The sequence below is a fragment of the Triplophysa dalaica genome, chromosome 23 (assembly GCF_015846415.1).
Source record: "Triplophysa dalaica isolate WHDGS20190420 chromosome 23, ASM1584641v1, whole genome shotgun sequence".
In the NCBI taxonomy this organism is placed as follows: Eukaryota; Metazoa; Chordata; class Actinopteri; order Cypriniformes; family Nemacheilidae; genus Triplophysa; species Triplophysa dalaica.
Window position 1 is genome coordinate 14,204,836 of NC_079564.1, and position 25,345 is coordinate 14,230,180.

Here is a 25,345-nt window from a genome sequence, read left to right on the forward strand (position 1 = left end):
TCTGATTTAAGACGGAAAGAAATAACAAGGGGGAGATGAAATGGTAATTACTATTGATTACCTATGTGCATATGACCCCACAAGCCTTGCTTTGCATACTTAAATCAACCTAAATAATTGGATTTGCTAATATTTGAATGTGTGGAGCAACCGTGCGTGTGTGTGGCTCGGACTATAAAATGCATCCGTGATCACATTGAGAATAAATAAGCGATTAAAGAAATGAGTTAGTTGGCTGATGTGAGGCATTAGGCTTGTGGTGTGGGGGGTTAGCGGAACGCTTGGGCTGGGTTTAGCTTTAGCAGACAAGAGATTCTAATACTCAGTCGTCTTGGAAATAGTTTTTTGAAAAACTTTCTTAACAAATGTTGCATGCACACCATATATTTATATATACCGAGCACATGCAATGTGATTCAGATGAGCAGCACGTCTGACAGGAGCGTGCTCGACCGTGCTGCAGAACATGTGCGCATGTCTGTGAGTGTGATGGTGCACTGCTGCCCTCCGCTGGTTAAGGAGGGAATTACGTCACTTCATGTTGGCGTCAGGAATCACTTGCTGGGGGTTTTCTAAGGTAAGCTTAACTGTTGCTTATTTTGTAATGATGTTCTGTTGTTTCCCATCTGCCAGATAACACCCACCAATAGAACCCAACACATTGCTAGTAGAGACCAACAGAAACCAATACAAAACATCTTCACGAGAACCATTATAGTGGTTTGATATAATAATGTTTCAAATAATGATATTCTTGTTCCCAGTATATAGTCACTCAATGAAAGCCTTTTTTAAATGGGCAAAAGCATTTTAAAGGTTCTATATTAAACCAGACAGTCAAAACGGGTTCTTCTATGGTCAGAAGGTCCCTTCAGAAGGGGTCCACAAAGAGAAAATGCAAAAATTGTGAAAGTCTAGTAAAAATTACAACTGTTTTCATAAGTGTTCATATTTATTTGATTTATTTATAAACTAGTCAGGTTTATTTGCATACTTTTATATTATCAGTTATGTTTTATTTCTTTTCTAGAATATTTGTTTCACTACAGTTCCCTTTATCTCACTCACTGAAGTTAATTTAACTGATTTAAGGCAGTTTTCTTTGTGAAGCACAATGCTTATTGTAAAACGTGCTAAAGTACAAATAACTTTGAATTGAAGATGTCTCTTTTCAAGTTATACATCCAAAATCAGCTTAGTCAATTATTTAATATGTTGTCTTTTAAAATCACATTTACGATTTATCCAACATAGTTTAACTGTTTCTTTTAATACAAAAATATGTTTTTTGGGAAGGCGTCCATCACAAAAGATTCGTCATTTGGGTCCCAGTTATGTTGTATGGCACCTTTATATTAAAAGCCATTAGAATTTCTGTGATGTCTACAAAGTTTTTAGCAACATAATGAAAACTGGCAAACATTTTAAGCAATATTGCAGTTGTTTATAAAACGAAAAAACAAGTTCTACATTTTGAGTGCTTTTCTTGCTAACTCAAATTTCATTTTCCATCTTTCAAGTTACATAAACTCGCTGGAAGCCGCAAGGCAAATGCAATTATTGCTAATTTGATGCATATGACGAATTCGGTGATGTGTTGTGCCATTAGTTTGTTTGTGTCCCTTGTAGTTGTGCACAAAATTACAGGCTTAAATGGCAAATAATATTACATTTTCGAAACATGTTTAATAAAATTTTTAAAGCAGCTGAAGTTGATAACTATGACTTTTGGTTTCTGATACGTTTTAAAGATGTGAAAATGTTTACTATGTTTGCATTGAATTCTTTTTTATGTCTTTTACAAAGTACTGTAGTGGTAGCATGGTCCCCAAAAACATGTTTACGTTTAATAATCACAAAACAGATGACACAGGCTTTCACACATAGTGACTGTGATCTTTATTCGTAAGGACAATGTGGACACTAATAAAGCAATACATTCAAACAGTGTTCTGGCAATGTGTATGTCGCCACATACAGCGCAGGACACCAGAGAGTGGAATCATTTCTGAATTTTTCTCAGAGGGAGAGCTGTGTGCACTGAAGCGGAGCACTAAAGTGATGGGTGACAGCGGGGCCAACCCGGGGCACCAGAAGTGAAAGGACATAAAACACGTCAAACTATACAGCACTGCTTCATACGCTCTCCTACGGTTATAACATTGACTTCTGTAAAATAACAAAAGGTGACATTTTCCCAACAACGCGATGTCAACAAAGAGGTGTCAGCCTGGGGAACAAAAGCGTCGGAGACGTCGTTTACAGGACAGACACGCTGGTCTGAAGCGTGACCTTTGAATATCGCAGTTATTTGGAGGAGTTTAAATGGCGGCCTCAAAAGCTTTGGGTCTGTTGAGGACCACGTGCTCCAGCTGTCCAGAGTCCGACACGTCGTAGCTGGTCTTGTACTTGGCCAAGATCTTCATGAGTGGACGTAGCTTCAGCCACCACTGTTCCTTGGGAATTCTGTGCCTAGAATATGCAAATCGCAAAATTCATAATTACTACACATACATTATGTTTTTAAATACTTATGTAGGAAATATGGCGTTGCACGTACACAAAGTCAGTCTCTTCCTTTAGCTGAACCACAGGCTGGAAGACCATAGCACGACCCCGCATGCCCAGCAAACAGGCTGAGTCCTCCGTGTTAGCAAACACTCTCCCTACACAACACACACAAACACACAGAGCAAACAAACACGAGAATGAGATGTTAAGAAAGTTCTGATATGACTTTAAAGCGAGCATGTGAAAACTACATTATGAATAGTGTTATTCATAAATCAACATGCACTCATGGATCATACATTTTTTTTTTGAGTTATTGTTTTTTTTAAAAACAACATAAGGTCATTGATATATCCTAAACATTAAAAAAGGAAATATTCATCTTAAAAGTTTGACAATATGTAAACAGGTTAATGGATTGTTGTAAATCAATTATTATTGAAAATGCCTTTATTATATCAGGTAACAATTATATTTATACTTATATGAATACTTAGGTATTAATATATTTGTACTCGGGCTGTGAAGCAATGAAAACATTTAATCTAATTAATCGCAACTTAATCACAGATAACATTTTGGGACATCATTTAGTTTTTTTCAGAAGCTGAATAATTATAATTAAAGTCCAAAACAGTTTGGATACTAACATTCTTAAGAAATATCTTCCTCTTCCCCAAAGGGAATAGTAATTCAAGTTAGAAACGACATAAGGGTAAGTGAATTTAAATAAACAGACATTTTTTTGGAGGGGCAAACTATCACTAATATATTAGTATTGTTATTATTTAACTTTTTTATTTTAATACTGTCAAAATTCTTTGAATAATTAAAAACTGACAGTAGGTGGCAGTAAATGCCATTCAATTCCTGAATTTCAGCCTGTGATCAATTAATTTGTATGTTTTATGTTGTCTATAAAATATATCTTAAAATAAATTTCTCATCAGGATCAGTCTTGCAGAGATATCTTTCATTTTAGTTTTTTTCTGACAGTATTCTGTATGTTATATCACAAGTTGTTGACATCATATTTGTAATCAATCAACTGTATGAATTGTATGATGATCTACTAATGTCTGTGGCCAAGCGGGTGTGTTAAACTTTTTAATCGTGTTCATTTTCCATAACACTTTAATTATAATTATTGCATTAAATGCACAACCCTACAAATATATGAATATCAATATAATTTATCATATATTTACAAAATAATTTATCATATATATTTTAGTCCAAAGCTACAGTATCATACTGCCCTAATGTATCATTTGTCAATGTCATTTTATTTTTAAAGACCCACTTTGGGGAAAAGAAAGTTTCAGTATTTTCTATAAATAATTGTAGTTTACCAAAGACTGTTTAAAAAGTTCTGTTTGAAACTTCCCCAGTTAATGACCTCATAAACCTGTAACCAATCACATCCAATCATTTCAGCCCCTGTGGATCAGCAGTTTGAAACATAAATGTGACCCTGGACAACAAAACCAGTCTTATGGGTACATTTTTCGAAATCAATATTTGTACATATTTTGAAAGCTGAACAATTAAGCTTTTTATTGATGTATAGGTTATTAGGATATGATAATATCTGCTGGAGATATAACTGTTTAAATCTCTAGAATCTGAGGGTGCAAAGAATCAAAATATTGAGAAAATTGCCTTTCAAGTTGTAGATAACAGGGAACTGTTACTGGTCATCCACTCACAAAAATAGAGTTTTGATATATTTAGAGCAGGAAATCTACAAAATATCTTCATGGAACATGAACTTTATTTAATAACCTAATGATTTTTGGCATAAAAGAAAAATGGATAATTTTGACCCATACAATGTATTTTTGGCTTTAACTTAAAATGTTTATTAAAACTGGTTTTGTGATCCAGGGTCACAAATATGCAAAGATAGCGCATAGATTCAGGCTAAAATCATGACTGCACTGTTGTGTCAATTCTCAGTTTCACTTTCAGTTTTAGCAGCGTCTGGAGGCGGGGCTAATTTTCATATTCATGAATCTGTGTATACTTAAACTGAGGTGTTGAGTTGCATTTTAAGCTATTTTAGCGCAGGAAAAGCTGTTTTCACATGAATGTTTTTTTAAATATGTAATTTTATTGGTTAAAGATTAGTTTTAAACTAATAATTTTTAACATAAATGATCGAACATAGGGGGACTTTAAAGCATAATTTTTTCAACAGCATGATAAATGTGCACCAAATAACAACACACAACCATGGAAATCTCTAAGGATTTCATTTAGAGGTTGTTTTAAATCAAGATGAAAGTATAGGCTATTAAAATGGTCACTAATGCGAGTCAAATGCACTGTGGATAAAATAAACTTTTGTGATTAAAATACAAATGTTTACCTTCATCTTTATTCAGCATCAGGCACAGCGAAAGAAGGAAAACACATACACACATAAAATAGAGCTGAAAAATTCAGCGACTCTGTGATAGTACTTAAAAATCAAGTAAAACAAGGTCAAGGACTGAGTGAATGTCATGTTGAGTCTGTATGTGGGTTATCATAAATACAGCACAGGTAAGAAAGAAGGTCAAGTATTGATGTAGGTCTGTTGTCTGCTGTGAAAACACTTCAGTAATTTTGTCAAGCTGTCTTCAAGGCGACAAAAAAGCACAAAAAAACTGTCACACTAACCTTGCCTGTAGCTATCAGTCAGTTTCTTGGTGATCCACTGCATGGCCTTTGCAGCGATTTTGGTCCCAAAGTTACGGTCGAATGGAGAAGGTGAGCCACCCTAGAGAAAAAAGCATTCAAAAATGTTGCTACGTTCATAAAGCACACTACATACTCCATGCACCGTATGCTTCAGACAGTATGTAAAAGAGTATGCAGAATGGATCAATCGACATTTCAAACACAAAGCGTGCTACATTTCTGAAATTATATTCCACTGCAATTTTCTGCTTGTTTCCCAGTACAAATATCTTAAAAAAATGTATATTTTAGAATATTGAATACAATGTGTCTTTCCCCTATCGGCGAATAATTTTTCTTATAGTTTTTGTAATTTGTAAACTTAAGGTAAGGACACAGACTCTACACAGCATCTGCTCCGGCTACTCAAGAACAGTTTTTTGTTTATTTTTACCATGAAAAGCTTCAAAGTTGATCCAATTTTTTTGTAAGGATACACACATTTTTTTGCAAACTAGCCCAATTCTGTCAATATTTAAACCAGCTGAATCTCTATCTATTTAAATCAGTGGTTCTCAACAGGGGGGCCGGGGCCATCAAGGGGCCCCCAGCTGACTTCTAAGGGGGCCCCAAAAAACTGAAAAACAATATTTTTTTATTATTAGGTCACTTCTATACGAATAAAAGTTTTTCGAATAAATGACAAGCTCTAAAATATTTGATTGGGTAAAAAAAAATTGTGTGTGGGGGGGGCTTTGAATATTGTTGTATACAACGGGGGGGGTGGTGGAATCCAAAAGTTGTGAACCCCTGATCTAAACATTTCTGTTAAAAACAAGAACTGTGCTTGTCTTACAGTAATGGATATCTGAAAGAAACTATATAAATTGAAATCACAATCCCCAGATTGTTTCACGCTTGAATTAGCAGGCTTGTCCGCAGCAGACAATTGTTTTATTAGATTTGAGTTAAATGATGTCATTGTGCTTTATGATTCATGGATGTTATGTGCGGTACCTGCTGCATGTGTCCCAGAACATTCTTCCTGCAGTCAAACACACCCCTGCCCTCTTCTGAATAGAGCTGATAGAGGAAATCTGTGGTGTAGTTCTCATTACAGCTCTCATTCCTGTACAAAAACACACACAAACCAGCCATATGAGGGGAGGCTCTGACCCATCATACTCTAATCTAAACATGGAAACAGTTTACCTCAGAATAAGTCCTCTCTGAATGCTGGACTTCATTTTTGTCGTCAAGTGCTCCACATTAGCCTGAAACCAAGAGGAAAGTAATCATTCATTTGACCTACAGATGGCGTTAGTGTTCTTTTAATGATCAGTTACCTTATGTTACAGCTATTTATGTATTGTTATACATTTTTTTAATTACAAGCACAGTAGTGTGTGTGTGTGTGTGACCTGCAGGTCTCTGATGTTGAACGGTTCTTCATAGATGTACGCAGCATCTGCTCCAGCTGCCAGACCACCAACACTGGCCAGATAACCACAGTATCCCCCCATCGTCTCAATGATGAACACACGGCGCTTCGTACCGCTGGCTGACTGTTTGATGCGATCACATGTCTGAGACACACACAGGTTTGTCAGAAATATGCAGGGTAAGATCCAAGTGCGTTTTCATTGAATGCTGTCATGCCAGACTGCATGCCGTGCATAAATAACACGCAGTCCTCCTTCCCCACCAATTATTATAAACATTAATGTGTGTTTATACATGACATATTTACTGTAAGAGTAAATCACAGCCATGATAAATTCTGTCGACTTGATGGAGAGCTTCGGAAACATAAACCAGATTAAATTGAGCTTTCAAGAGTACTCACATGACATTAAAAACCACCTTATGCTCAATTTATGATACGCAATAATGTTTCTTACATCAAACTGCATATTATACATGTTATAAATGTTACGTTATAAATATATTACAGGCTTAAGGATTGTATAAGATCCTTGGGTCCTTTTTAAGAAAACATGTAATTTACTGGTACACAAACCCAAAAGTTTAATGCGTGAAACAAAATAATTGTTAAAAATAAAACTTGCATGTTTATTTTAGCCAAGTTGTATTATAAACTGTTACAATTCAATATGTTTGTTTTATATTAATATTTGTTTGATGACAATGTTTTTCTTTAAAAATTTTCTAAAAATTGTTCCCGTACTTTCTATTTGACACTGTTATGGCATGACATCACTCCCTTTTAAATAAATACTTTTCTTTTTCTTTTACGAGTGACTAAAGCACTTTCCGAAAAAGTTAATTTTTGTCCGTTTGTAAACATTAGATCACAAATATTGGATAACAAGAACTTAGAAATAAGCAAAATACAGTATTTTGCTACAATTATTAATCTTTGGAAAAAGGGACGGTTAAAAATTCTTTCAACCTTTATTCATCCATTTCAAAATTGTATGACTTTATTTCTTCTGCACAACACAAAAGAAGATATTTTGAAGTATGTCGGCAACCAAACAACATTGACCCCCATTGACTTCCATCATTCAAGACATTTTTCAAAATACCTTCTTTTGTGTTCAACAGAATTAAATCATATACGGCTTTTGAACAACATGTGAATGAACAAATGATGACAACAATTTGATTTTTGTCTGAGCTATCCAATCTTATTGTAAAGTGTTACCTGTCTCATAAACAGGACGGTCATCCTTTCTTACCTCCACAATGGCATTGAGGGCCGTATCTGCCCCGATACTGAGATCAGTGCCGGGCACATTGTTACTAATGGTGGCAGGCAGCATACACAGCGGGATGCAAAACTCCTCATAGTTGGAGCGAGCCTCATTCAGCTGCAGCAGACACTCTATCGCCTTTCACATCACAGCACGGCAGGTACCACATGGGACGGGACAATTCACAAATTAGAACAGCAGGGGGAGCAATGGTGCAGGAGCGGACCCCGTGGATACAGACCATCTGATGGTTGCCATGGCTTCCGGGTGGCAGAGATTGGGGAGGGATGGGGGTGCGAATCTGTTTGGCGCGTGTTCGGTCACACACGCGGGGTTATCGGGTGCGAGATGGATGGGATCAGGCATGTTTTTACAGCCAAAGCAGCAGCAGCACACAGTCCACACACAGCACGAGGACGACTGACCATATCTGTCTCTAAATCTAACATTTGGCACACAACATGGCCGTTTTTAGTATATCACACTGATCTACGTCTCTGTTTTTGCAGCATGCTTGGACAATTTCTCTGAGCGATATCAAAATTTGCCAAATGTGCAGTAGATAATGGAGCACAGTTGGTGGAATGCTGTATCCCACAATCCAATGCACTCAACTTAGAAGTGAAGATAAACCATTTGTCTTTAAATAATCTGCAACATCTTTAAGTAACAGAAAGTTATGTTACAATGTGACCCTTTGTTAACAACTCTATGCATTATAAGTAATGATCAAAATTTGTCTCGTGAAGTTACGTCTGAGATATCGTCTTAGCTTCTAAACAACAGAAAGTCCAAAAATTGCTTATCCAATGATGAATAAACAATGTAAAATTATACACATTAAAGGGATCAAACCTGTAAGACTTTTTGCACCGCAGAACACACAAGAAGATATTTTGAAGAATGTAGTTAACCGGACCCCATTCACTTGCATTGGTTTTGTGTCCATACAACAGAAGTGAACGGGTTAAGTGCTGTTCGGTTGCCAACTTTCTTCGAAATATCTTCTTTTGTGTTCTGTGGAGGAGAAAAAGTCAGAAAGGTTTAAAATGACAATAGGGAGAGTAAATGATGACAACATTTTTGATACTGTACGTCAGAGAAAATACGTTCGGTGACCATTAACTCACAGTAATGTCTTTTCTGTATGATGAAAAAGACATTCTTTATTTTCCACAAAATAAAACCATAAAGACATATATCTGTCAGGGTTTGTGTCTAGTGTGTCTCAGTTTTGTCTTTGTGTAGATGTTTTGTGGTGAGCACATGGCATTGTTTTGACATCCAGCCATGTGCTCTCTGGTCATTGTGATGTGACCTCACCTGTGGTCATTGTATTCGCTCTCTCTCCTCTCCTGCTCATCATTTGTGTTCTGATTTTCTGTCTTTTATATTCCCTGTGTTACTCTAGTCAGATGGTTGTTGTTTTTTTAAGTATTTTTCGCTGTCTAGTGTTTGTCATGTCTTGCTCTCAGAACAACAGCTGTTTCTGCCTCGCTCTGTTTGACTGTGTTTTTGTATTTCTCCAGAAGCAAAATGTTTGGTTTCTCCCGCCCCTTCTGTGCTATCAGGTTGGCCCACAAGTGGTATTGGTCGTTTGCCTGCCAGCAATCTGTAGGCCCCAGTTTCTTGTGTCGGCCTCCTGGCCCTCTCAGCCAGATGCCATCTCTCACCCCAGGCCGCCACAGCTTCTGCATCCCATTTGCCTTCCTTCTCTCTGCACTGTCTTGTTCCGTGTGTGCGCTACGTGCTATTCTGTCCCAAGCTGCCTAAGGACACGCCCCCCCACTGCACGAGGGGTCATCACAACCATCCATTCTACTGAGGATTGTCTCTTGTCTAGTGTCAAAGTCTTGGGAAGACAAATTTAGATTTTACGTTATTTTGTGTAACATAAATGCTAAATTCATGGGATTAGTAAGAAATCCGATTCTAACCTTTTAAAAGATACCATGTCTAGTTTGGTGCTCCACATCTTATAGATTTGATGGGTCAGTGGCGATGGCAAAGTCTAAAAAGTTTAAGGCAAAATGCAACAACCTATGATAAAGTGTTAACTAGAAACTGACACATAAAGAAACTCTGCAGACAAACTCTGGGTCAGGGTCACTGATCTGTTATGACGGGTTAATTCAGTGTGATGACAGACTCGGTCACATGACTTCCACAAAATAGCTGGGGTTCAAAACATGCCACCATGAGTTCAGCTCCACTTACCTGGTAGCTAACAGCTCGCCTTTGAGTTTACCAGCCACATCAGTAAAGCTTCATGATGTCAGAAATATTTCCAATGAAGTTTTTTGATAGTCAAAGTGGACTGTAGATCAGAAATGAGCATATGCATAGTATCGTATGCAGGCTCTATACAATTAGCATTTTTGCTAGCATTGTGAGGCAACGTGTTGCTTCAGGCGGAGCACAGAAACAAAGCCCAAGCCAAAACTACATTTGCATGCCATTATCAATCCAGTGCCGACAAACTGCTTTCATCACATGTGCTGCTGGTAAGCTGCAGGCTGAGCCTCTGATTGGCTGGTAAACCGAAGCATCTGATGCGATTGGCTGGTGGGTGGGTGTGGTCCCCCAGCCTCACTTACATCAGTGATGGTGTTCAGAGCCGTGTCTGCGCCAATGCTGAGGTCTGAGCCGGGCACATTGTTGGAGACAGTGGCCGGAACCATGACCATTGGCACACACAGCTCTTCGTATGTCCCGCGGGCCGCTAACAACTCCATGATCCCCAGGTAGGCCTATAGGGCAGAGCCTGGGCTTTAGTGTAACACTGCCTGCGATGGGAACAGGGATGGAACGATGGGAAAGAGACTTGGAGAAGGCCAAGTGGAAAGCCATGGCCATCACAACGGAGAGCATGAGGCGGGAGCCACTCCTTGCACATGAGTGGACTAAAAACACTAGCATGAAACACATACACATGAACTCATCCGTCCTTCCAACACCTTCACACATGTATCCTGATGAGCTGTATAAAGAGAGATAGACGCCGGCATGAAATGACTCTAGAGAAGCGGGTGGTCCGGAAACGAGGTTTATGTTTTGATCTTAAGAACGGCTGGTAATTCATGCTGTGTGAATGTGGGTCTTTTTGATCAGTCATTCAGACAGCACAGGTGGCGGATGAGCAGCGCATAAAGTCTGATGTGCTTTTGCTTATTATGAAAAGAAGAAGAGTACAGGAGGTTGAGAAAGCTTTAGGTGACGCTACATAGGAAACATGATGGAGAGTGTGAGAAGGTTATAAAAAACATCTTTGAGGATACACTATTTATACAGACAGATTTATAAGAAGTCAATTGAATTCTTTCAAAATATACATTTTGCATAACACTTGAAATAATATATATATAAGTTATTGCACGATTCACACCACTGACAACATTTTGAATGTAACACGTACCTCGAATCCTCCAATGACTAACAGTGCGTTTATGTTATATTTCCGCATCTGCTCTGCAATTTCGCCAATGTGTTTCGCAGGAAGGGTTCTAGGATGAAGTACAGATAAGAATTGAGCATAACCTGACACTTTACAATCCAAGCTAATGCAATAAACTGCATTCATGACCCATGAAATAAATACCGTTTAGTTCCCAAGAGAGATCCACCTTGGCCAGTCCAGCCACCAACATCTGCCCATTTGATCTCTCTGATCTGTAAATTAAATTTAAAGTGTCTGAGAATATTCCTATATTCTTTATATGCTATCTGAGTTAAGACATCACATGTTCTGTGCTGATATAGTGGAAAATTCAGCCGTGTTATATTTAAATATAATAATAATGATTATGATAATAAATCAATACTGACAATTAAAAAATATAGATACAGATAAATCATACGGATGCAGAATCGATCCACGTATGGATTTTTGCTATAGCTGAGCTAAAGAGGTCTGCACTGTATCACTACTCTGTTTGGAACATACAATTGCAGGTTGCTTCACGTATTGTATAAATCAACTCATGCCAAACTGACACTTTCTGCAAAGTCTGAACCAACAGCTCAACTTATACATTATTATTATAAGCTTACCATGAATCAATCATGGCTCATATTATTTTTCCACAAGTTTTTTTGTTTTGTTTCTGAAGGTATTTATTGAATCATGTCTATATCTGTGCCAGCAACAAACCCCATGAAACGTAAATAATGACTCTGTTTTATCTCTCTTCCAATCGCTCTTGGCAGTGGTCTAACGTGTTTTACACGTCGCCCCCTATCAGTTGAAATCAGCACTGCAGAAATCAATGTCTGCTGTTTTAATGTTTATTGGGGCTCAATGTGTTGTTGAGTACTTCCTGATCTTTAATGCGATTAGTAGGACGGCACACAATTCTGGGGCACTTTTGACTATCATTGTATTTTTTCCTACTATGGGCAAAATCTGTTTGGTTACAAGCATTCTTCCAAATATCTTTCTCTGTGTTCATCAGAACAAAGAAATGTAAACAGATTTGGAGCATCTCGAAGGTGAGTAAATGATGACAGAATTTCACTTTTGGGTGAAGTATCCCTTTAACTGAAATACCACCTCATAAGTAACCAACTTGCACAGTACCACTTTTTTAGCAATGTTGTATATATATTTTAAATGATATATTCAAAGCAACAAACCTTCTGGATGGTTCTTAAACATGTGACTGTCAATGTTTTTATTTACCTGTCCCTTAGCGAATCCTTCAAAACCATCATTGACAGCAAACATGTTGTGTCCCTCAGAGATGCCCACTCTGATGGCAGAGCGCACGGCCGCGTTCATGCCCGCAGCGGGAGCTCCAACGTTCAACACAGCCACATTAAAATTGCTCTGAGAGGGAGAAAAAAGCAAATCATACATCATGTGTAGGTCTAATAATTGATGTCAGTTAAGTCACTTTCTAATATGGGCTTCAATGGTGTTTAGTTTGAATGAATAAAACAACATTCACCTAATAAATCCTGATGGCTGTTTAGTATAGAGGACTAAAATCATAGTATTTTACTGCGGCTACTGTCATTTATTCATTTATCGCAGGTTTTTGTGTACATCGGGGGCTTTTCTCTTTAGGTCGTTCGCTGTGTTGCTGTGTTTAGCACTCAATGTCTATTAAGAATTTAGCAATGTTTCCAACGTTCTCCGAGCATTCGTCAATATGTTTTCCATTTCATTCTGCACAGGGTAAACAGGCCTTTCAACCTTGACAGGCCGTAGCTACATTAAACAGAGATGGATTATTGACTAAACACTTCTAGGCAATGTGCCCTTTGATGCTCTTACTGCGATGCAGCAAAATAAATATATAAAAGTAAATCTATAATATATTAAATGATGTATGACTATCTATGTTTACACATCAATATCTAATATAATAACAAGATTCAGCACTTGTTATAAACATATCCACCGATTGCCACGGCTACGCAAAAGGGACTTTGTATCTACTTTGCGTTCAGCAATGAGCCTCCAGAAATTATCCAATCATAACAGAACTAATCTGTACATTTACTTCAGTTTACTGGATCACAATCTTTCTTTGGGTTGATAAAAATCAGCAAGATCAGAAATGTGCAACTTTGATATTATATTGACTGTAAAGCAGACCTGCCAATCTTGGAATTAAGATAATTCAATATTTCAACTTTCCACATCCACACCGACCCGTTTACCTTAGCGGTCAGAGTCTTCGTTTAAAATTTTGCGGTTGGAAGGGGATCACGCGGGATTTTGTGGTTCCATCGATTTGCAGACGCTTCTTGTAATTGATAGGCCATACGACCTGTCAATCATCCCCGCTTTCTATTTGGTGGATGAACCCAGTGATTAGACATATTCTTCTTTTTTATGTTGCTTGTTTTAAATACTGCACACGGCAGATGCGTCACCAGGTTTTTGCGTAGTTTAGTTAGTTAAGTCACTTTGTGTCCCCAAGTGGAAAATTGTCTTTGGCTTCACCACATAAATACATTCAACATCATCATACAAATCACATAAATGACAACAAGTGACACAATACCCCCTACTCATTAATCAGATTCTAGTATTTAAATTCTGACAGCAGTTGGCACAAATTATATTTAATACACATTTTTTTTCTTCATTTTTCCTGTTTCAAAAGACAAATCATACCAGCGTACTTTAAGGTCAAAATGCGTATCTGCTATGGAAAATTTGTACAGGTTGAATCACAAAATCATTTTTTAAACATTTTATGTGGCCTTCAGTAAAATCAATTTTAGGTAGATTATGTCTCCCTTAGGAATTCTGTGACACTGAGATAATAACTGATCAATTTACTAAAATTGGTGGAGTGAGAGAACCCCGTATAATAAAACACAACATGACACTCACATGTGGCAGCTCAGACTCTGGTTTGCGATGAGCCAGAAGTTTATAGGTCTTCAAGTTGTTCTCAAAACTCCTGCAATTACACAATAACACACACAAATGTATATGACTCCGTGTTATATTTATAGTTTGGCTTAAAATAGAAACGAATCTCAAAGTATTTACTATTATCTCAGCTCATTTGATAAAAGCTTGAGTGCCTGACACAATGTGAAACAACACAATCGAACAGTTTCACTAAACACACCTGCCACGCAGCTGCACGGCATCCTCAAATCTCCTTTCATCCATGGCCTTCTGCACCTCCTGAGTCTATGAGATGAACAAAAGAAATGCAATGATAATCATACTTTAGTAACACTGTGATTTATTTGGGTGAATTTTATAAATATTTTGGTCACATTCTATCCCAAAATGTAAAACAGGAAAGACTGATAGGAAATATACATATATTACAGCTAATAATATTTTTTGATACTACCATTGTGTATACTAACAAGATCTAATTTTATAGTTCTATTATATAAATGTTCTGAAATATTATCAAAAGTAAAAGTAATAAAACACATAAATTGCATCTGTTCTTTGACCCACCACCAGTTGAAAATAAATTTCAAAACTTGATTGAAAATTAATTGTGATTATTACATGGAATACTTGTTCTGATTGGTTAGACGCAAAATCTCAAGATGAAAACTCATCTTGACCAATCAGTCAAGTAGCAGTATAAAATAAACAGGTTTAGTAATAATGTAGATTAGCACAGACAGTAGATATGATTCATCAGTTGTCATTCCTCTGCTGGACCGCATGACTGTGGATTTTTATCGCAGAGACGGTAAACTCAGAGCCGGAGTGGGTTGGCATGTGTCCAGATCTTACCATCTGCACACACTCCATGAGCGGCAACCGCACAGACTGGTTTCCACGCAGAGACACTACACAAGCTGCTGTGTTTGCGGTGGTCTCCAGCAGCGCCAGAACAGCCTCCACACCCATGCGACTGGCCTGAGAACAAACACACGATCTTCAGTTCAGTAAGCTTTTAGAAAGTGGTGTTGTCATTTTCTGTACAAAGATATTTCCATCTGAACACTGCATCTGGCTTTGTTATTTCAAGGAAGAATATATAGCATATGGTCACTGTACTTCTGAAACCTCTGATGTGCAAAGTCGCTTTTTTCAGGAAATGGAAAATACTGTGTTGTTAAATTTGACAAGCACTTCTTAATACTTTTTATTGGTTAGATATTTGCAAACCCAGTAAAAACATTTAGAGTGACTAAGTATAATGATTTACGGCAAAAAATCACAAAACATGGAGATACAAGTTTTCAGAAGGACAGCAGCGATATATAGATTTACTCCAATCCCCTTTTCGATTTTTTTGTAATAATTGTAAGCCCACCCCCACCGCTCCGTTTTTCCCAGGATTCTCAGGGTCTCACCAAAATCCTGTCAAAAGCAGAGGGGGTCCCGCCTCTCTGGACGTGGCCCAAGATGGTCACACGCGTGTCGAAGCCCAGACGGCAAACCACCAGCTGGAGGGATAATAAAGAAGATTAAATCTTGACTCAACGGAATCATGGGAATTAAAGGTTATGTCACAAAATCTCTTCATCCAAAAACAACATTTCCATATAAAGCAAAAGCCAAAGAGTTAGTTTAATTCACAGTAGGTATAATTACCATATCACTCATTGTAACTTTCATACTGTAAAATCATCAAAAATTTGAATCTTTAAGATTTTAAGTTCACAATAGTTTATGATCAGCTATAGCAGAAGCAAGTCAGGAAGGGCAGGAATCTCCCATAATACTGCACGCATTTAGCGGAAAGATTGATAAGAAAGCTGTAATGTAGCATGCAGATGAAAGTTAGCGACAATTGGTGAAATCATAACAGCATTTCATGCTAGACAGTAAACTGAAGCCCATTTTCAGACACTGTGCAAGTTCAACTCCTGCAGGACCTGTTTAATAAAATCTGTTTCTGTTTACTAATGACAAACATACTGTATCTAAAACATGACTTTTACTCCTGAAGAAAATGTTTTGCATGCCTGTGCAAAGTTATCAGTTTTCAACAGTTCCTCATATCACTACGATATTCTGGGGCTTGTGTGAAGTAAATATGACTTGTTAAAACACAAGGCTTTGGAGTCAAAACGTTCTTCTTAAAGTAAGATTTCATAAGTCTGGCAACATTTACTCACTGCCGTCAAACCTTTTTCTTCTTTAGAACACTAAAGAAGATATTTTGAAGAAAGTTGGTAACCGAACAGCAATGCTACCCATTCACTTTTATTGTATAGGCACAACCCCAATGCAAGGGAATGGAGGACAGTTAACAACGTTTTTTCCAAATATCTTCTTTTGTGTTCTGTGGGAAAAATTAAGTCATAAAGGTTTGTAATGACAAGAGGCTAAGTAAATGATGACAGAAATTAGATTTTTGGGTGAACTATCCCTTTAATGCATTTTTGTGAATTTGCTACCTTTAAATAATGTTTTTGGTAAGCTAGAAACTAATGGTGTTTGCACCTGTATCTAGTTCCTTAAACCTAAAATGACTCCTTGGTGTGACAAAGGCAACTCTGACGAAATAGTTTGATTTACTTAATACCAAACAAGACAAACGTTGTACACACTTTATTAATGTCTGAGATTGTTTCTACTTATTTGTTCAAACTGTCAGTTAGGGATGCATAAATAAATTATCGGCCATTTCGGTATCGGTTGATAAATAGTCATTTTTAATTTTATCGGAATCAGCCGATAATACAATTTAGGCAGATATATTAAAGGCTTCTTCAGCTGCACGCTGCTCTTTGAAAAACCTCTGCTAAAAGGAATACGGCACAAAAGGTGCGAGGCCTTCCATAGAGAAGAGAAAGAGCCGCTGGAGTAGTGTTTGGTTATCAGAGATTGGAAACATTTGACTTTCATCACAGTCCTACAGCTAGTAATAAGAATTCAGCTACACACATTCTAAGATAACCAACTGTCAAATAACAGCTTCCATGACTTTAACATCGGCTGTGAAAGCTGTTCTGTGTAATACACTGATATTGTGTGTGTGTGTGCGCATACCTCTAAAACACTTCTATGAAACGTCTTTGAAGTCCTGCTTGCAAATGTTTCCTGGTCAATCTGCTTGTTTTATTATCCAACTCGGGTCCAATATAAAAAGGCAAAACTAACAGTTCTTAAAAGTTGACACCATTGCTACTGTTTATTGCTAAAAGCCAAAGCTTATGAATACACGTGCACTGAGAGGCACATGTGCACTGAGAGGGGCACCGACCAATCACAACAGCCTGAGAAGCGTAAGCTCGCTGATACGGTATGGGTGGGACATCTTCAGACACACGCTCTAAGCGGGGAACCAATCATGACAGACTTGGTCAGCTTTACCAATCAGAGCGTCTTTATATAGACCGGAAGAAATAGAATGTTTGCCTTTAACTACATACCATACTGAACAAAAGCATGCCCCTGCTTTAGAAAGTGTACAGACATTAACGATACTGCATGCACTGATGCAGTGTGGTAGTTGGTTAGGTTCAGGGGTGCCTTATCAGGAAAGAGGATGTGTGTGTTTAAGCAAACCACACAGGACAAAGCCAGAGAGGGAGGACACGCAAGAAGTCAGAGAGCTCAAGGGTCAATGCAGGAGTTGGACCTGATATGCCTGATGTACTTACATCCTTTACATGATCAGAGGTAATGGGCTGGTTGTTACGATCAATCGCACCTTCAGCTATTATTATGATATTCAGCCTTTTCATTCCTGCCCGTTTCTACGAGGGTAAGAGACACGTCACAAACTGATGATATAAAACTGTGGAAGAGATTCAAAAAGCTGGAGTCCAAACTCGTGAAGTGGCCCACATGAACCTTACAGGATTCAAACCTGCAATCCAAATCACGCAAATCGCTTAAAACAACCCAGATAACCCAATTTTGATAAGGCCTCTTACTATTCAACAGGTTTCCAGCGTTTTGCTCTCTTCCTTTTTGAAGCATTCAGTACTCACGTCCTTGACAATACTAGAGGTAATAGCATTTCCTTGTCTGTCAGTGGCTCCTTCAGCGACTATGATAATGTTCAACCTCGAACCTCTTGATCGAGTCTGGGGTGGCGACCATATTTGTTCCACAAAAACATAAGCTTGTCACACAATAGAGTATATGCACAACTAAGCACAATGTATTTTGGCGCAAGTGGAGAACCGTTCCATGGTGTTAATGAAATTGTAAGTGTGGTATGTGAAAAATTACTTAACATTATCTGTACACAATAAACAAATACCCTATTTTGGAAATTGCAGAATTGTATAAATGTATCATTATTTTTAAAAAGATTCCTTAAAATCCTAACGTAACTTTAATGTAGTGATTTAGTTTTCACAAGTATATACATGACTCTTAACTACTTTATACAATAGGGTGGTTTGACTACTTTATCCTGATTTTAATAATTATAAATCAATCTTTTAATTCTATTTAGAATTCTTCCATTAGAATTATTTTAATTAATTCTAATGAGTAGCTTGTAGCAAGTTGCACCATTCTCAACGTGTACAACCACAAGCTGTTTAAACAAAACTATACATTATAAAGTATATAACAAATAAATGTAACCATGAGCACTTGAAAGAATATTAAATGTTTCCTCGGTGTTGAGGCTGTTTATTTCTTTTACCGCACAGAGTTTCTGACACATTTTCTCTTCCCAGCCATCCTCAGGGGGCATTTCAGGAATCAACACCCAGTCGGCTCCACATGCCAGGGCACTCACTAACGCCAGATAACTTCACACACACAGATATACAGAAGAACAGCAACTCAACTGACGGTTAACAATATCTTTCACTATACAGTGTAATAATCATGCAACTGGAATAAAATAATTTGATCCCAAAACAATCTTACCCACAATGCCTGCCCATCACTTCCAGAACAAATGTCCTCTGGTGACTGTAATGCAGAAATGAATGGTTGAGTGAAAATACTTTATTGTTAGCAACTTAACATGAAATATTTCCCATTCTTTCAGATTTTGAAGCACCTCTGAGCCGTGGTCATGATGGCATCCACCACCTCAATGATTCTGTGAAGGGCAGAGTCTGTGCCTATGGTCATGTCTGTGCCACAGAAGTCATTGTCGATGGAGCCCACCATCCCCACGATGTGAAGGGCCGAGTATATCTTAGTTGCCTCTTCATCAATTAGACCTGAAACCAAAAAAAAACAAGAATTCATAAATAGTTCACAAATAGCTTTCATGTGCAAGATGAGTCGTCAATATTGTTGTTGCGTTTTACCTGTAGAAAAACAATACAAGAAATTTCAAATGTGTATTTGCTGGTTTTATTTAGGCCAGCGCACAGACACAAAACTTTCATCTTTTTTTATATATACAAAATTGACAATGTTTCTTACACATATTATTTTAGGGACCTACCTCATAGACATAGATAGTTTGCTAAGCACGTAAGCTGCCGCAAACTAAAATCCATAATTTACACTGATAAACATCCATAAGGCCTTTGAAATAAACACAATGGAAACGTAACACCATCCTTTATTATTATAAACTCCAGCACATACCCTGCTCGAGGAGCTCAGCCAGGAGGCCGCTCCACTCCTCTCTAAAGAGATTGGCCCCGGTCAAGCTCCCATCTCCACCAATCACGCACAGGTTAGTGATTCCCTTCCGCACCAGGTTATGAGCCGCTTTCAGACGGCCCTCGTGTGTTCGAAACTCTTTGCATCGTGCGCTGCCAATAACGGTGCCGCCCTGGGACGAAATCATGCATGGTCATTAAAATCATAAAGCATGATTTTTACAAGTGTGATCCTTGGGATTGAACCCATGACCTCTACATGTCCCATTAATTTGTATTTGATTCCTGTAATTTAAAGATTCATAAACATATGCACTAAAGGTCAGAGTGACCTGACAGAAATCGACTGAGCTCCTTGTGTCTCCAGGCTTGGTTACCGTGGTAACCTGCAACCATGCAGCGGTGGTGCTCAGATGAGCGGTGGTATGCATGAGCCCCTGGGGGCCGTCTGTTTATTATAACACTCACCACTTGTAGCATGCTGGACACACTCTCCCATTTCGCCTCCGCGATGTTGTCGCCCCCATCCACCATACCCTGATATCCCTGTGAGTCAAAACAAACACACAATGAACATCTATTCTTGTGTCCTTCAGTGACCTCGGCCTTACCAGAAATGAATTCAGTTCTCCAGGTGATAACATGAACCAGGACCCAACAGAATTGCAAAAATAACTTATTTTTAAAAAAATATGAGTGGTGCTTACAGGGTTAATAAACAGTCACAATACATACTTCCCCTTTAAAAAGGAAGGTTGGTAGAAAATGGATGTGTGGTGTTTTCTTTCGGTAATGACGCGTACTATAAAAATGGAGAAAGATGTGCAACTCAAGAATCCCTTTGGAATGTAGACGCTGTGTGACGTTAATACAAATTTTTCTATATACAAATCAAGATTTATGAGTCTACAGTAATGCTGTACCACAGAGGAAATAGATGTGCTATGTCAAGTAGTTTGAAATACACTAATTTGACTTACACGTCCATCAATATGTTTATTCCTATTAGTTATGGAACATTAAAACAATATTTACATTACAAATAACCAAGTAGTCAAAAGGAATGAATAACGGGCACTATAGACAGCCTTTAGGCCCATCTGTTAAAAAAGGAATGTTCTGGATATATTTGTAGCTGTTCATACAACACATGAACATTTAAACAACATTTATCCAGTCTCATATGTGTTTATATTGTGATCGATTGTCAAGTACGGTGTTTTGCATCATGAGTGAAGTAAAGAGCTTGAATATTTCTATTCTCATAAGGTAATTCTATGAGTCTCTTGTTCGTAATGTGAAGACCAGCACAACCTGTAGATATACATAGATCAGTGCCCTTTACAAGTAATGCGATGTATGCAAGATACAATATGTGCATAGGTAGAGAATCCAAATACGGATACGGAGACCACTGTAGCTAAAACTGCATAGGCTGGCATATTCAGAGAATGTAGATGAAACACCAGTTAGGCATGCTAACTATTGGGAGGTGAAAACATCATCCAGGGGCCTGTATACATTGATGGGCTTGAAGCAAGATTCTTCAGTTGTTTTGCAGGCAACTCGGCTTTGTATCTTTGATATTTAGGTCTATCTTTTAGTCATAGCATTAGAAAAAAAACACAACAATATTTCCTAGAAAGACCCACCTCATGAATAAAATACACTTTGGCTCCAACATAGATTCCCATACGGACAACAGCCCGAACAGCAGCATTCATCCCTGGTCACACAAAAACAAGTCAAATCATATTGCAGCATTTCTATTGCCTGATAAAAGAGAACAGGTTAAAACAGGTTTGCAAATTGCTAGGTTATTAGTTTAATTTTTTTAGCCACTCGGTGACACCACAATATTTCTTTGTAGATATTTCAGTGCCTCTGAACCAGAGCCATTGAGATAGAGAGAGATAGAACGTTTTTTTACAGTTTCAATAGTTCCCGAAAGTTACTAGTAATGCATGGAACTGTGACTAGACAGACCAACTGAGGTCCAGTTCTAACCCATTTAAAGACAAAAGACATTTAATGAATAAAACAATTAAAGAAATAAAGCATTTAAAGAGAAAAAAATTAATTCCTGGAACTATCTGAAGGCTCCATGAATCAAGTGACACTCCAGCGTTTTGGACTTCCTTTGGCAGAACTCTCTCTCTCAATGGCTCTGCTCTGAACAAACAGGCACCTTATAAAAACATTGGGCTCTCTCTGCAGGCCTTTTCTGGCATGTTTGGTCAAACGCTTTCAGTCTCCTCCCATAATTCTTTAGTCATACAGCTGTGATGTTACCCAGCAATACTGGGTTACAAATTGAGAGAAGGTTAAATGAAGACGAATGCTTTCTCTTTATCTCGATATAATTCCTCTTTACCCTGAGGTGTTGTCTTTAAAAGGGAGACATACAATTTAGCCCTGATTTAATATGGCTTGCTGAATTGTCTAACAGTCAGCACAGCTTTACTGCTGTTACTAGGCAACACATTTACAACACAACTGGAAGACTGAGTAAGAAATAGCAGATATGAAAACCCCTAACAGCTAAAAAAATTTTTTAAAAAGGAGAGAATGGTAGGAGAGAATGGTTTTTGCAAAGGTTTTATGATTTTTTGATGATTCTCAAAGAAATCGCTCAGTGAGTCTGACGCTCTACAACGCAACTTTCACACGCATCTGATGATCAGATAAACCTCACTCTTTGTTGTTAAAGATGGAGTAACACATGCACTTTCTGCAAATCTCATATTGATCTTGAATACCTATACACTAGTATTGCATACGTCGTATCTTCGAAGAGTATTCAGTTTGATCACATCTATAAAAGAGAGATACAGCTGTACGATTATTTCCAGAGAAAGACGAGCTGCTTGAGGCAGGAAGGGGGCGGAACGACAGCACGAGCACACAATACATCATCGCATTATCCCTTCGTGTTGTTTACATTATGCATGTATGCACTGATTGCCAGCAAAACACAGACGTATGACTTAGTTTGACTCAGCGTGCAGTTCATCCCCCGCATCTTTTAGCACTGGAACTGCGCCATCTATCAGTTTCAAACGATCTCCAAATCCAGCGTTATATCCACCGTTTATATAACATTCGTCACTAAAATACCGTGAACATACAAACACACCGTAACTACTTTCACTATCGCAAGAGTAAAGAGCTGCAGCTGTAGGCCCACAGCGCAGCCAATCTTGATAAGCGGGTCTTCCAATTGCTCAACGGTTGTCACATGGGCGCCTATTTCTTTCGCCTTGCCGTAGGCATGCTTTTCCGGGAGAATTGCCCAATAAAAGGAACAGGATCCCTGTTACGAAACAGGGATCCAGACTTATAAAACCCTTTCCGAAACAAGATGGAGTGCTGGGGGAGTGTATCGAGCACAGAAATCCTACATCATATGTCCAATTCGTTTTTAACAAGTTGACCATGTTAAGCATGAGAAGCCAGCATGTTTAACAGTGTAAAGATGTCAGAATGCCTGAAATAGCATCTTACCCCATCTTTAAGATGGAACCGTCTATCAGACAAAGGATTCCCTCCAGCTATATTTGTACAACAGGTGTTTTAGGGTTTCAAAGTGTTAATCAGAGAATGCATCTATAACATATGGGTAGTGAATGAGTGTGACAGGTGGTCAAAGATGTGTCACTAGAAGCCAATAGGCATGATGAGGTTAAACATTTGATACATCGACCGTGAGATAATGCAATTCAGTTTAGGCAAGATTGAGAGGTTAAGGACTCTTCTATAGGATTAGTCTCAAGCAGTGATATAATAAACACAAAAACTGTCAGTCTGAGAAAAGATTTGCGACAATCATTCATGCAACTCGTTCAGTGTTAGCAGCAATCACAGACTTCCTGCCAACACAAAATAAAATCTTGTTTTTACTGCCTACACATATGTACTGTGGGCAGACCTCACCTCACCAACATTTGCCCTGAGTAAATACAAAGTATGCAGGTCCTGTAAAATTCCATCACAAGCCTGACTGTGTGGACGTATTTCCCAATTAAAGCTTTTGAAATGAATAATGGTAACACAGCTTGGGCTGAAATTATGCCAAAAAAAGAAGGAAGAATAACAGGGAAATGACAGAAATGTGGTCTAATATGACTAAGTGGCAAACGTGTCATTACAAGCTTGTCTAGCTTTGACCGTGAATCACGTGACTCAGTTTCCTGTGACGTACCGCAGCAGTATACGCGCACTTGCTCCTCACGTAGGCATCCTACGGACACGGCGCGCGGTATGGACTTCACGTAAACCTTATTTTCTTACACAACACAGTACAATGAATCAACACACATTTCTTTTAAACATCTACACTTGTTCGATAAACACGAGAAAGCAACCGAGAAGCACAGGGCAACTTCCTGGTTGAGAAAGACGCAATACCGTCATATCGATGGATGACAGACAGCAACCTGCTGATATCAACTGTAACGCGTTGATCTTGGCTAATTTTAGGAATGTCACACGCTCTCAGGTTGGATGAAGTCAAGAGAGTGATGACATGCTACGTGTAGTTTCGTAAAGGTCACACGAGGGGAGGACGGATTCCGCAATGCAGTGTCAAGAATTCGTGCTAGAATTCATCTCAATATAATGTATATTCTCCGTATTACATATAAGCGCAAAGTACAAAGCTGTCAGATCTGTACACGCATTATAATAGCTCACAATGAATAGGTCACTCTAGTGATGTCGTGGTAAATCTGGATGAGCTCTTTTGGCAGGCTAATGTGTGTGATGTACTTCTTAATCGTCATCATCAACTCAACCTGCATTTCTTAAGTATTTTTATACCCTGACCAAACACGCAATTGTTGGTGTAAAGACGATACTAATCCTGCACATCATGCACACATGACCTTGTCAACCTGATGGAATCTGGTAGTTATGCTTTCATCCCTTTGCCACCCACCCAAAGGGACCGGATTATCGATTTTAACGAGATGCATCTATTAGATAAGTACAACTATTCCACTTATGCAATATAACTGATACAAACATTAAATATACAACGTATCGTTCGCACGTGATCAATGTAACATACACATTTAGACTGATTTCGCGCTGATGACATTTTAACTCAGACAATCTGACGTCACTAATATACGTTGTATAGGAATTATATCCACCAGTTATCCATGTAATGTAAACGTAACCATTGTGATCATATATAAGTTACAGCGCTGTCATGTACTGTACCTTGCGCATCTCCTCCGCTCGTTAGCACTGCAATGGCTTTCCCAGCGCCTGTCAGGTTCTCGAAGAATTTCTTGTTTTCTGACTGAGGCATCTTTCTTCTTATCACGATATATTACAAAGCAATAATGAATAAATTAAATACTTTAAAAATGTGCCGGTCGGGTGACACTTTCCGCCTCTCTTCTCTCTCAGCGGTCTCTCCTCCTGCACGTCGTCCTCTATTTCCCCTCCTGAGCTCGCATTAACTGAGTGTG

At 38.3% G+C, this 25,345-nt stretch overlaps 1 protein-coding gene across 4 annotated transcripts; it reads right to left on the reverse strand.

Annotated features, from left to right (window-relative positions):
• Positions 1–1,882: 1,882 nt before the first annotated feature.
• Positions 1,883–25,345, reverse strand: pfkpa (phosphofructokinase, platelet a). 4 transcript variants are annotated; one of them, XM_056737790.1, is made up of 22 exons: positions 25,092–25,345; positions 21,521–21,594; positions 20,337–20,414; positions 19,852–20,041; positions 19,310–19,475; positions 19,174–19,218; positions 18,944–19,052; positions 17,943–18,038; positions 15,684–15,776; positions 15,118–15,243; positions 14,483–14,547; positions 14,239–14,308; positions 12,571–12,717; positions 11,491–11,561; positions 11,308–11,395; positions 10,490–10,642; positions 6,597–6,761; positions 6,388–6,449; positions 6,193–6,304; positions 5,176–5,275; positions 2,561–2,666; positions 1,883–2,472 (listed from the first exon to the last, which is right to left on the reverse strand). In XM_056737790.1, the coding sequence occupies exons 1-22, from the start codon at positions 25,180–25,182 to the stop codon at positions 2,322–2,324; spliced, it is 2,358 nt and encodes a 785-aa protein (XP_056593768.1). In that variant the 5' UTR covers positions 25,183–25,345; the 3' UTR covers positions 1,883–2,321. The 4 variants fall into 4 exon arrangements, with proteins under 4 accessions (XP_056593768.1, XP_056593769.1, XP_056593766.1 ...); XM_056737791.1 differs by lacking the exon at positions 17,943–18,038 and adding an exon at positions 18,276–18,371; XM_056737788.1 differs by lacking the exon at positions 10,490–10,642 and adding an exon at positions 7,878–8,030 and having other exon boundaries at positions 25,092–25,344.